General features: G+C 35.4%; 1 protein-coding gene and 1 long non-coding RNA gene across 3 annotated transcripts in view; one reads left to right on the top strand and one right to left on the bottom strand.

Moving 5' to 3' along the window:
* Positions 1 to 13,582, bottom strand: part of Camta (Calmodulin-binding transcription activator) — a 1,249,189-nt gene that overhangs the window by 18,625 nt on the left and 1,216,982 nt on the right. Inside the window, exons 23-24 of the mRNA XM_081739735.1 lie at positions 12,731 to 12,876; positions 7,450 to 7,640 (exon numbers count right to left, since the gene is read on the bottom strand). Coding sequence (XP_081595861.1) covers positions 7,450 to 7,640; positions 12,731 to 12,876 — 337 coding nt within the window. The remainder of the gene's footprint in view (positions 1 to 7,449; positions 7,641 to 12,730; positions 12,877 to 13,582) is intronic.
* LOC145671052 (uncharacterized) overlaps positions 1 to 13,582 on the top strand; it is a 583,222-nt gene that overhangs the window by 540,833 nt on the left and 28,807 nt on the right. The window lies entirely within an intron of this gene.

Raw genomic sequence — 13,582 nt, 5'->3', positions numbered from 1 at the left:
TCCAGAAAACAGCAAAAACACTTACTTAAGCACTAAATACATATTGGACATACTACATTAAAAACTTGGTTAATTACGTCAGCAACCCGTATACAACAAATTAGAACCAACCATTCGTTGTAGACCTCCGAAAGACATACAAAACTAGTTTTAACTCATTTTCGCCAAAATTGGACTTACGCACTTCATGCTCTCAGGTACAGATATTTGATCTAGAAGGAAATAAAAGAGAGTGAAATGAAAAAGGGATGGGAATTACAATTATTATAATTAAGATATCCATATCTCGGCATCTCTTAATTGATGATGAATTACTGAGGAGACTGGAGAATACGCCTGGAAAAATTGGGTTTGACATTTATCAAATCGGAGTCCTAGCGTATGATGACGATTTGCTGTTAGTTTATAGAACTCCTGAAGATCTTCAAAGAGCATTATATGTTGTTTACGAATTTATGAATAATCTGGACATGAAAATTTCAGCAGGGAAATTTTCAAATAGTATCATCCCGAAGATCATGGTATGTAACCAATCCAAATGTTAAGATAGGCTTTAAAATTGTGAAATCTTTAAATGTAAATGAAGGTCTTAAATATTTGGCTTTTATGTTCACGATAAGGAACAAAGTTTGCTCATTTGCCCGAAGAGTATTTGAAATTCATTTTATCTCGATTAGGTCGACTAAGATTAAAATTCAAGCAAAAAATTAAATTGTTAACAACCCATCTTGTGCCAAAATTCTATTGTATTTGGATAGTGGCGGAAACAGGGAAAAAGATAATGGACAAGACTGATGATATTATACGGTGTTTTGTTAAGAAAATATTACACTTGCCTAATTCTATTATTAATGGTATAATTTATGTCAGAAAAAGGAACGGCGGTTTGGCTATTCCATGTAACAGATCTATAATTCGAAGAGGAATCGTTAGACGCTAGCTCAGGCTGACTGAAAACGGAAACGAGGTAATAAGAAATCTGGTGATTCGAGATGGAATTGAGGTAAAACTTCGAAAATATACTGCTGAAATTGGAACAGTAAGTCGAGTCACACTGGAAAAATGAAATGAAATCTTTGAGTTTTACGTCCCACGCTTATGCCGGTTAGGCTAAAGGAGACGGTGATGATGAGTAATGAATGAAATGGTGGAATGAAGAAAGTGGGAGGAAACGGGAGAACCCCGAGAAAACCCACGCACACGGTGTTTGTCCACCACAAAGTTCACTTGGCGGGGGCTGGGATCGAACCCGGGACCCCAAGCACCAGAGGTGAACGCTCTACCACTGAGCCACCGCGGCCCCCCGAGTCACACTGGAGAAAGTAATGATAGAAAAGACGCTGAGAATTCAAAGAATGATCCAATCTAAAAATTCAGGGAAAAGAAGTTAATTATTTCAAAAACTCTGCTAGATTCATTAACGCACTCAAAGAAAGATCAAACACACTCGCATAAAGGCTGCACTACATAGAGCTAAGTTAGTATATGACCTAATATATAGAAAGTGTCGGTACAAATCAGAAACATTGGGTCATGTGCTGGGTGAGTGCTTTGCTCATAAACCAAAACGAATAAACCGTCATGATGAAATAGCAAATCTGAATGAAACAAAATATACCAGAAGAAATTATAAAATTACGAAGGAAAATAAGAGAAATTGGACAGAAAGATTTAAACCTGACTTGATAATTGAAACAAAACAAAAAAGATGCCAGCTGATGTGATAGTTCGTTTCGAAGTAGGTAACCATCTAGAATAAGCTCACATGGAAAAGGTATAGAAGTATAAAAGACTGGAAAGAATTTTCTATGACGAGAAAATATTCAAGTACTTCCAGTAGTCATAGGGAGTAGGAGGGCGATTTTAAAATTCACCGAAAAACTGCCGCAAAAAATTGCCATACTGGAAGGATCTGCGTTGAATACTATATCCCTCATAGCTTTGAGATCGTCATTCGAAATAACAAATGCGCATCTTGATTACTAATGAATTCTATTGGCATAAATGATGTATTGTGTCTATTTATTATTTTCTATTTCTTTTTTCCCTTATTTTTTTAAAGTTTCTTTCTACTTTTATGTGTATCTTTTATAAAAATTCCTAGAGAGGAATAATATTGTAATTAACATATTGCAACTCAAAAAGGAATTAATTCTTAATTAGAGACATGAAATTCAGTATTTGAACTTTTCATTTAAAATAGTTAGACACGTGTTCCACCGTTTTTTGATACTTGCAATAGAAAGGAAGAAAAGAAGCGAGAAGAAAAATATTGGTGTTACAGTTGTTATAATTGGATGGCTATATCTCGAAATTTGTTACTGTTAGAGACATAAAATTTGGTATTTACATTTTCCATTTAAAATATTTAAAGACATGTCTCAGTGTTTTTAAATATTTTTCCTAGAAGGACAGATAAAAATGGGTAGCGGGTATTGTAACTGTTAAAATATTATAGCCATATCTCGATATTCGTTAAGGTATGAAAATTGGTATTTACGCTTTTCATTTAAAACGTGTTTCAGCGTTTTGTGATATTTCCCTGCAAGGAAAAAAAGTAAGGGTTGCAATTGTTAAAACAAGATGGCCATATCTCGAAATCCCTTAAGACTAGAGGCATGAAAATTGTTATCTAGGCTTTTAATTTAAAATAATTAAAGACGTGTTTCAGCGTTATTTTTTTAATGTTTCAGTTAGAAAGAAAGAAAATGTAGAAAGAAAAAAGTGTGAGAGTTGTTACTGCTAAAGTAATATGGTCCTATCTCGAAATCCCCTAAGAGTAGAGACATGTTAAAGACGTGTTTCAATATTTTCTGATGTTTCCCTTAGAAGAGAAAAGTCGGGAAGAAAACAGGGTGAGGATTGTAATTATTATAATACATTGCTGTATCTCGAGATCTCTTAAAATTAGAGATATATTAGGAATAGGAAAAGTACGAGGCCGTAGGTCGAGCAAATGAGGGGGTCTGGGGACGAAATCGCCACCTATCTGATCACACTAAACTCAATACTTCACGGAAATTTTATTGTTTCCATTCTCAGTGGTAAATTTAAAAAAAATGAAACGAAAACAAATAATTTAAAAGAATCAGTTGCAAAATGTAAAATAATTTATTCAAAATAAATCAATAAAAATAAAAAATTGAGGAAGAAAACTATATTGTTTCTTTTGTGTGTGTGTGTGTGTGCATAGTCTTCTTTTCACTATATTTTGGATTCTCTATACTTTTCTTTGTATGAATCACTTTGTAAGTGGCCACTAATTTACACTGTTTCCTTAACACTTTAATTGGCAAGCATTGATGGCATTACCATTAAATTATTTAGTTTGCTTTCATGGTTGAACCATGTCTTCCTGATCATAATTTCGTAATTTTTAAAGTATTTTTGTACTTTGGTTTACAGGGTGTTTATTTCAAAGCAACATTGCCATAAAATATGTCTTATGTGTAGGTACTGAGCAGTATTGCCCTATTATGATACAATATAAGAATACTCTCAGTAATTACCAACAGTTTCGTTGAAATATTTTCCTACAAAGCAAGAAACCACAAATAAAAAAATGAAAAAAGAACTTCCACGAAACGTAGGAGATAAAGCTTCTAAAATACTAAATTTGACTGTCCCCTGTTGACGAAGATTAGAAGTATCTAAAGAAGCGACCCGCAAAATATGTATATGAATATTGTATGAAAGCAATAACGCAATAGAATGTTATGTTGTTTGAGAGCAACACTGCCCAATAAAGGGTTAAATTACTATTGATTGTGAGAAAGAGAACAAAGTATTTACAATGCTATTACATGTAAAATATACCATATATTTCTGAATCCAAGACGACTCAGAATCCAAGACGATTGCAAAAGTACAACTAGAGCACACACTGGGTACACTTTTAGAACTTACTATAAAACTATATTAAAATTTAAATTAGATACAGACCTCTCTTAGTCTTCTTCACTGAAAAGATCCACTGAATTTGCGAACATTTAAGACTAAAGCGGTAAGCAAGGAAGAGTGTGAAGTTAACGCTTAATGGAACCTTGGATTCTGCTCAGTAAAGAAAAATTCTACATCATATATCCAAAAACAAGAGATTCCATCTTTTCGAGAATGAAATTGAGGCAAGAAATCTCGTCTTGGATTCGGAAATATATGGTGAGCCTGTTTTAATTACAAATATAAGTATGCAGCCTCCTTATACAAAACCTTATCAGTTATGTAAAATCAGAGTGACTATGGTCCTATAACATAACGAACACAGGGTTATGCATTTCATTTTCTATATACTTAATATATTCATTAAGATAGATAAATATTACTTTCACTTGGAAGAAAACTTTCGATTTGAATACAAATGTAAAATACTTATCAGGAATAAGATAAAAATTAATTACTGTTTTATCTTACACCTTTCTACCATACGTTTTTGGTATTCTGAATATTAAAATACACTGAACATCACGACCTGACTATTCGTGGAACACGCATCTGCTTCACTCCACTACTTCTAGAAAATTACTTTAGGTCCTAATATCAGTATTCATATATCATGGATGTTCCCCTAATCTTTATTCTCACAGGATCAAAAGATAAAATCCATATGTAAAAGCGTACGGCTCGGTTAGAAGAGAAACATTATACAACGTTCTTACAGAACTTGGAATACCGAGAAAGCTAATTAGATTAATTAAGATATGTTTAAATGAATCCCAAAGTAAAGACCGGGTAGGAAAACTTTGTCCACGAGCTTTCACGCCGAAAATGGCCTGAAACAAGGAGATGCGTTGTCGCCATTATTATTTAACTTTGTTTTGGAATACGCTATAAGGAAAATCAAAGATAGCAATCAGGGCCTAGAGTTGAACGGTATTTACCAGGTTATGGCATATGCTGATGATGTAAATTTAATAGGGGATGATAGGAGAACAATAGAAAGAAATGCAGAGATCTTATTAAACGTTTGCAGGGACATGGGTTTAGAAGTAAATGCGGAGAAAACTAAATACATGGAAGTGCGTTGGGACCGTAATACAGCAAATTATCGAAGCGTTAAAATATTAAATAATACTTTTGATAAAGTGGATACTTTCAAATATCTAGGATCAATATTAACAAAGGAAAATCATATTCACGGAGAAATTAAATGTCGACTAAAAGCAGAGAATTCGTGTTACTATTCGGTTCAAAATCTCTTGTCGTCGCGAATTCTGTCGAGGAATTTGAAGCTTAAAATATACAAAACGATAATAATGCCTGTTGTTCTGTATGGCTGCGAAACATGGTCACTTACTCTGAGGGAAGAACATCGACTGAAAGTATTTGAGAACAAGATCCTGAGACGAATATTCGGACCCAAGAGGAACGGGAATGGGGAATGGCGGAAACTTCATAACGAGGAACTACATAATTTATATGGTTTACCCAACATTGTTAGGGTCGTCAAGTCTAGGAGGGTTAGGTGGGCGAGTCATGTAGCTAGAATGGAAGAAAGTAGAAAAGCTTTCAAAGTCTTGACTGGAAAACGATCATTAGGAAGACCTAGGCGCAGATGGGAGGACAATATTAAGACGTATCTCGCAGAGATTGGAATACAAAGTAGAAACTGGATGCAGTTAGCTAAGGATAGAAGTCAGTGGAGAGCTTTTGTAAACGCGGCATTGAACCTCCGGGTTCCATAGGCCACAGAGTTAGTTAGTTAGTTAGTTAGTTGGCTGAAATTCAGTTCAAATGTACAAGAGATATTCAGAAAAGCAAATTGTTCTAACGTAGATGGAACATAGTCAAAAGACACGAAATCTTATTAATGTCAATGGAAAATCAATGAAAAATAAATAATTCCTCTACTCATCTCAAAAAGTAATAGAGGGAGATGGCTGAAATTCAGCTCAATTGTAGAAGGGACTATGTAGATGCTACATTCAAAAAGGAAATTGTTCTAAAATGGGTGGAAAACTCACGAAACATAAAGTCAATGGAAAATCAATGAAAAAGAAAATGAATTCGTCCACATATCTCTAAAACTAAAGTAAGTAAGGAGATGGCTAATTGAAAGCTTATTACAAAGACATAGTGAAGAGTTTAGAAACGATGTAAGGTAAATATGGATAGAAAACTGCTAAAAGTCAAGTTGTTTGATTAAAATCAATAATAATAATAACAAATGTGCATCTTCTTCGATTACCCAGGACGACCCACGCGGAGATTACATGCTTGAAATATCTCACATCTGGATTTGGAATCTCCAGACTCGACTTAGCACGAAATGACTTTAGACTTGATCACCTGACACAATCTGGTCTTTATGACAAACCGAGTAGGCCTTTTGTATCTGAATCATGTATCCCACCTGGAATCGAAACAAGGACTACGCATGCACGTTAGTCAATTGGACACGGATAACTGACAACTGTAGATCAGTTCCATGAAATTGCAATTTTATGAACTGGAATAAGAGAACACGTATCGTGACTTTAGTTTACATGCTTGTAATCTCACTTCAGAAAATAATTATTCGAGAAAAACGTAGTAAACAGACACATCTCATCGCTGATTCCTTCTCATAAATAGTAATTTTAATTCCAAGTGCTGAAAAACAGAAGTTAATATAGCTGTAAGAAAATAAAGATTGTTAGTTTTAATTCAATCTTTATTTTATTTTTTTTTTTTTTCAAAAATCCCTATCTATGCCTACATTAATATACCTACGTGTTTTGTATTCTTATCAACGATGCTGTAATTTTTTTTTATTTTTTTTTAAAGGCAACGATAATATACGAACCCTTTTAAGCGACCACTCCTTTTAGCGACCTGTTTTCAGTGGAATCAGCAGTGGTCACTTAACAGAAGTTTCATTGTACAGTTTAAATGATTACATTTAAGCGTGTAAAATTTTCAGGATAGCCATAAAGCAAGACAAATAAATTAAGACAGACATTTGTACCTCAGCCATAGTTGGATAGTAACAAAATAAACCACAGTAAAAGCTTTTATACTAGTTTTCTCTCAAGTTTCACATTTGTTGCATCCCTGACACTAACAGTTACAAAATTTTCAAATGAAAGTATGCGAAGAAAAAGAAAAAAGTAAAATGTTACGTACTTAAAGAAGCACAATCATATCTATATACACATACCAGAAATGTCTTCCACGTAAACTAACAAATTACTTACCAACAACACAACATTGAACCTAATGAAAGATCTACAGAAAACAATCACATTTAGCTTACATAAAATGAGACAGTGAAGATTAACTATATGCTAGGTTAAACTTCACTGTATTCTAAGAAATTAGCATTACTGAAGCACCACACTACATGCAAAAGAAGTGCGCCACGAGAAGACAGATATGTGCAATGAAGGCCCAACAACACCGACTGCCTTTCTGCTCCACAAAAACCACCTCAGCTACAATAGAGCAGGAGGTGTTGGAAGACATTGGACTTACTTCAGTCCAGAGCCTGTTGGGGTTCCCTCTCGACTCTGCCTTCCTCTCTCCTGCTCCTTGTAGTTGCGGTAGTAGCTCTGGATGCACACAGCTGCCTCCTGACTCTTCTTGAAGCGCTTATGCTCACAGTAACTTCGGAACTGGTTCTGGATTACCATCGCAGCTCGTGTCATCTGCTTGAAGTACGCATACTACGAAAAGAAAGAAAAAAACAATAAAGCTCACAATAATTATGAATGTCTTTGAAAGCATCTATAATGAGGATAACCAACAACACTGCGTTTCTGAAACTTACTTTTTCCAAGTGGGAATTTCTTTTGTTAGTCAGAATGCTCTACAGATCAACCTACTGTTGCCACTTTAGAAGGGTATTTCAAAACAACACGACAACGTTTAAGATTTGATTCCTGACAACAAGATAAAATAAAAAGTATAGGTCAACCTGGGTGCAGAAATCCGTCATTTCGGAGTTATAGGTTGCCAAAAACATGAATCAATGAACTTTAAAGGTCCATAACTCCAATTCTATGGGACCTACAGTAGTCGGGTCAAGACTTTACATAGGAACTAGTAAGTGCTCTAACCAAATACCCATGTTTCAGAATCCTGCGGTACTTCCGCAACAAGTTTTATAAACGGAGTTGGTGAGTACTTCAAATTATATGCACTTAGCCAAACTCCATCTATAAAAATTGTTGCGTGAGTACCGTAGGATTTTGAAACATGGATTTTTGGATAGCGTACATATTAGTACCTAAGTAAAGTTTTAGCATATAAGTAAAGTTTTGACCCGATTATGGTAGGTCCCATAGTATTGGAATCATTTTTTCATCTTTTCGGCTTGTCATATCACCGAAAGAAACATTTCTGCACCCAGGTTGATCTATACTTTTTGTCTTATCTTGGTGTCAGGAATCACCTCCCAATTGTTATCGGTGTTGTTTTGAAACACACTTATATATATATATACACAGTGGCGTATTTAAGAGGGACTTCCGGGCTTAAGCCCCCCAATTCTTACTTACTATAGTAAAGTAAATGAAATATCTTGCAAAATTTTCACATTTCCACCACCCCCCCCTTCCGAAAGTTAGAAAAGCTCCCTGAAACAAAATCGTAAATACGCCACTGTAAATGTATATATGTTAAAGAACTATACCGATAAAGTGTAAGAGGTGATTCCTTACATCAAAATAAGAGAAAAAGTTCATATGGACCTGTGAGGAAAAGTGCATAGTTTCAGAGCTAGGGCTGTCCAAAATCGCAAAAAAGCAAAATTTCAACAGACCCTATTTCGAATCCCACAAACAGTGGATGTTGGTCCTTATCAACGTAAAGGAAGTCACGCATACGCAATCCAAAAATGCATATTTTATTAATTTTTAGTAGGTGTACAGAGTGTTCCATACAGGTGAAATTCCCAGACATGCCATCAATCGAATTTTGGATATGCTCTGACTTTATGATTGGTCCTAAGTAGGCAAACGATAAGCCTTGATAGCAGTGAACACAGAATCCTTTGGCACAATGTCGCAAGTATTAAGGATTGTCAACAGCACGGTTTCTCGAACTCGGAAAACGCATCCTGCAATGTTTTCTTTCACGCTTATAAGTGAAAAAAACGTGAAGTATACCGTGACGAAATACATTGCATCACACATTATTCCGAACACAGGCGCACATTCACACACACACACACACACACACACACACACACACACACACACACACACGCACGCACAAAAAAAAAAAAAAAAAAAAACATGGAGCTACCAGTTCCTAACACTTTCGACTTCCCTCCGAAGCATTGTTGTCAAGGCTTACTTTCTGCCTACCTTGGACCCTTCTTGAAATCAGGGTATATCTGAAAACTTCATTAAGAGCATATCTGAGAATTACACCCTATAGGGAATAGCCTATATATTGAAAATTGACGAAATATGCACTTTCGGATTGTGTATGCGTGGCTTCCTTTACGCTGATATCCATAGTTCGTGGAGTTCGTAATAGGGACTATTGAAATTTGGCTTTTTCGCGATATTGTAGCAGTTTATATTATAAAATTTATATGTTAATTCTACAAAGATAGTCAAAGCGAGAAAAAAATTAGCAAAAAATTAACAGAGCTAAGATAGAAATTAAATAAGAATAATCTGTTACACAAAAGAGACAAATCACCGCGCAAACTATAAGTAGGCAATTGGAAGTTTAGTTCCTAAACCATTCATTAGTACTAAAGAAATAAAATTAAATTTATGGAACACAGTCCTGAAGATTTTACTTTAAAATCCAACATGCATGCACTCTTTGATATTGAATGAAGTCATAAGTTTTTATACCTTTTTTATGTATTTCGCTTCACTTGACGAAGAATTCTACAATTGTTTGTTTAATATATAGTACTTTTCTATTGTATATTTCGATTAAGCATGTCTAGTTACGTTTCATAAATTTTAACTCTGTGCAAGTTCATACAGTTTTGGTTAATTTTACAAAGATTATTAATGAGAGATTAAGAACTGACAATACACATATACAGAAAATCTTGAAATTATTAGTAATATAAACAAAGGACCCCGCTCAGAGCCTGTGGAAATCCGGTTTCCGTTAAATTGGCTGGTATTGTACCTTAGTGTGTTGTGTATTTTGGTTCCCTGATGAAAAGTTTTGATGGGCACGAATTCCTAAAACCCCACGTTTTTGAGATATCCGCTGATTATTATCGTCTCTTAAAGGCATACGCTCCCTCGTAAACTGAAAATAATAATTAGGTCTACATGTTATCTATGAAGTATGAACGAATCTCACTAGGGTATACTCTGAGGGTTTTTCGGGTTGCTGATTCCGGATCTGAGGTCGGTTAACCTCCATCACGTCATGTTCAGGGCCATTTGAAGGTCAAATCGAGAGGGAGCATTGCAAATATCTGAACAAGAAGTACATAGTTTTTTTTTTTTTTTTTTTAATCTCTGGATCCGACCATGTCATTTTCTTGACACAAGGTAATTTCAAGGTCATTGCAGGGTCACTTCAAAGTCAAACTTGAAAAACCGTCGGAAAAATCTGAAAAAACAAAATTCATAGATAGGTTTTGGTTCTAAGGTAGCTGATTCCAAATCCGAGGTCGGTGTTAATCGAATTTACTAGTAATATTGTTCATTTAGTTTTCCAATCAGTCGTTTGCAGTGTCGTCTTCTCCAATAAAGATTTGTTCTGCATCTCATATCTCATCATTCTTGAACTGCAATCTCCAGTATTTCGCCTTCATACCCATTGTTGTTTACATTACGATTACCAGCATCATGTGTGTATTCCAGTAGAGCTCGACTAGAGTATTTGATTTGCTGTTGATGTCGAGCCTATCATAAAACCATAGGATACTGTGTACATGTGCACAACCACCTAATATTCTAGCCCCGGACTTACAAGTGCAATAATATCCTGATATCGGATCATTTACTTCCATGGCCGGTAATTCCTGATCGTTCACTGCAAAGCAAATCCAAAGCTGATATCGAGTAGCGTTTCTAAATTTTGAAAATATTCTAAACATAAAAATCCTGGCTCAAGCTTATTTCTATCTAATTGAAAAGTTTTGCTACTTTCATGATCTAAATAAAGTCTTTTTTTAAGCTACCCTAAAATCCTATCTATAATTTTTTTCAGATTTTTCCGACGCTTTTTCAAGTTTGACCTTGAAATGATCCTGCAGTGACCTTGAAATTACCTTGTCGTGTCAAGAAAATGACATAGTCGGATCCAAAGATTCAGAAAACATATATGTACTCTTTGTTCAGATTTTTGCAAAGTTCCCTCTCGATTTGATCTTCAAGTGGCCCTGAACCTGATGTGATGGAGGTTATCCAACCTCGGATTCGGAATCAGCAACCTCAAAAACCCTAGAGCACCCTAGTGAGACACATTCATACTTCATAGATAACATGTAGATCTAATTATTTTCAGTTTACGAGGGAGTGTATGCCTTTAAGTGACGATAATAATCAGCGAATATCTATAAAAAAAAAAAGTGGGGCTTTAGGGATACGTGCCCATTGAGACTTTTTATCAGGGGACCAAAATAAACAACACACTACAATACCAGCCAATTTAACGGAAACCGAATTTCCATAAGCTCTGGGCGCGGTCCATTGAACTAATATAACTTATATCTTTTTGGCAATATGACGAGTAGATAACAATGAACAATGGGCGTATATAAGGGCCCCGCAGACCCCGCATTGCGGGGGGGGGGGAGAGCAAGCCATCATGGGGCCCCAAGTCGTGAAGTAGGACGTAGAGAAGAGGCCCCACTCCACGTAGTCTTCGGGGTGGCCCCCAAGCCCTTAGTTGCGCCGCTGCAATGAACTAATATTAAGTGGTTTTATAAAATCATACATATATATCTATTTATTTGCATGACATGGATTTATCATACTATTATATACATACATTTTATATATATTACTACCATATATATAAAATGTATGTATAAATGAAAGTGACTATGTTTGTGACTTCAAAACCTCTTGAACCACCCGAGTGATCTCGATCAAATTTTCAACCTAGATGAGGTTCATGCCTAAGATGGTTTTTATCATTTCACTTTGACGGTACAACGTACGGGAGGAGCAGGGGGAGATATATATAAATAAATAAAACTTAAGAACTCTTGAATCACAAGACCGATCTCGAACGAATTTGCGGCATAGATTAGATTCGGGCCTGGAATGGGTTTTATCATTTCAATTTGACGACGCAACTTAGGGGAGGTGGAGAAGGATATATATAAAAATACATAAAAATGAAGGTGAGTACGTTTGTGACTTAATAACTCCTGAACCACCGAATGATCTCGATCAAATTTTCAACATAGATGAGGTTCGGGTCTGGAATGTGTTTTATTATTCACTTTGATGATGCAACTTAGGGGGAGATATTTAAAAATGATCGAAAGTGACCGACATTAGTGTCGAATCCATAGTTTTCGTGGTCGCTGAAATGAACAGCGACACTTCCGGTGCCATTTAAATCTAAATTCAGCCCCGCAACTTGGGTGGTGAGGAGAAATATATATATATAAAAGTGACCGAAAAATGACCGATATTAGTGTCGAATCCATAGTTTTAGGGCTTGCCGAGACGAACAGTGTTACTTCCGATGCCGTTTAAATCCAAATTCACTTCTTTATGTCCAAAATGAAACTATCCTCCTCGTGCGATAAACGGGTATTCTGCTTATATATATATAATATGCAAATACATAATACAATACAACGTCTTACCTGCTTATAACGTCTATAATAATTTTGAATCAAAATGGCTGCAGCACGCTCTTTATCCTGTTCTTCTGCCTTCTTTCTTCCCTTATACGACCTGTACGCCTTCTGGATTATTTTGGCTGCTTCATATAGCTCTCGCTGTTCACGATCTACAACATTAAAAGATAATGGATTTCTGTATTAGATAGCACAAAAAAATAAGTCCAATCCAAGAAAAATCGTCAAAAAACTAATAAAAATTTTTACAAATTTTGTTGAAATTATTTTAATATTAAGGAAGAAAATATATTTCTGAGAAAAGACAAGGATGCCCCATCCAAGACCGGATTACTAGACTCCTTCGCTTTAGGTTATACTTTCGATACTCTCAGACAATTTGCTCGGTTGTATCAGAGAATTTACTAACCCAGAATCAGTTTTTTGTCAGAAAATTTCCTAAGCCAGAATAAGTGTTGTCTCTAACAATTTCTTAAGCCAGAATCAGTGTTGTATCAAAGAATTTCTTAAGAAAGAATCAAGGTGTTATACATGTTTTCTTTTTTTTTTTTTAACCTTCGTTAAGCCGCCAGAAGAGAACCACGTGAGATAGCGAAACGTGTATAAGCAAAATCTATTCAATGGAGATTGCTCGTCCATCATACCACAAGACAGTCTCTGGTATCCAATCATTGTGGAGTGTCTAAGCATGTTGCGTTGAATCGAAGTGCCCGCTAGGTGTAAACTACGTCATATAATTCGATTTCTTCAGGCAAAAGGGTATAATACAGCCGCAATTTATCGTCAAGTGATTAAGGATTATGAAGGAATTTTAAGTGATTACTGTATGCACAAATGCTACAGACTAAACAAAAGACT

The sequence above is a fragment of the Thermobia domestica genome, chromosome 15, assembly GCF_964235325.1.
Source record: "Thermobia domestica chromosome 15, izTheDome1.hap1.1, whole genome shotgun sequence".
Taxonomy (NCBI): Eukaryota; Metazoa; Arthropoda; class Insecta; order Zygentoma; family Lepismatidae; genus Thermobia; species Thermobia domestica.
Note: the sequence above shows the minus strand (reverse complement) of the source record. Positions and strands in the feature narration are given on the sequence as shown.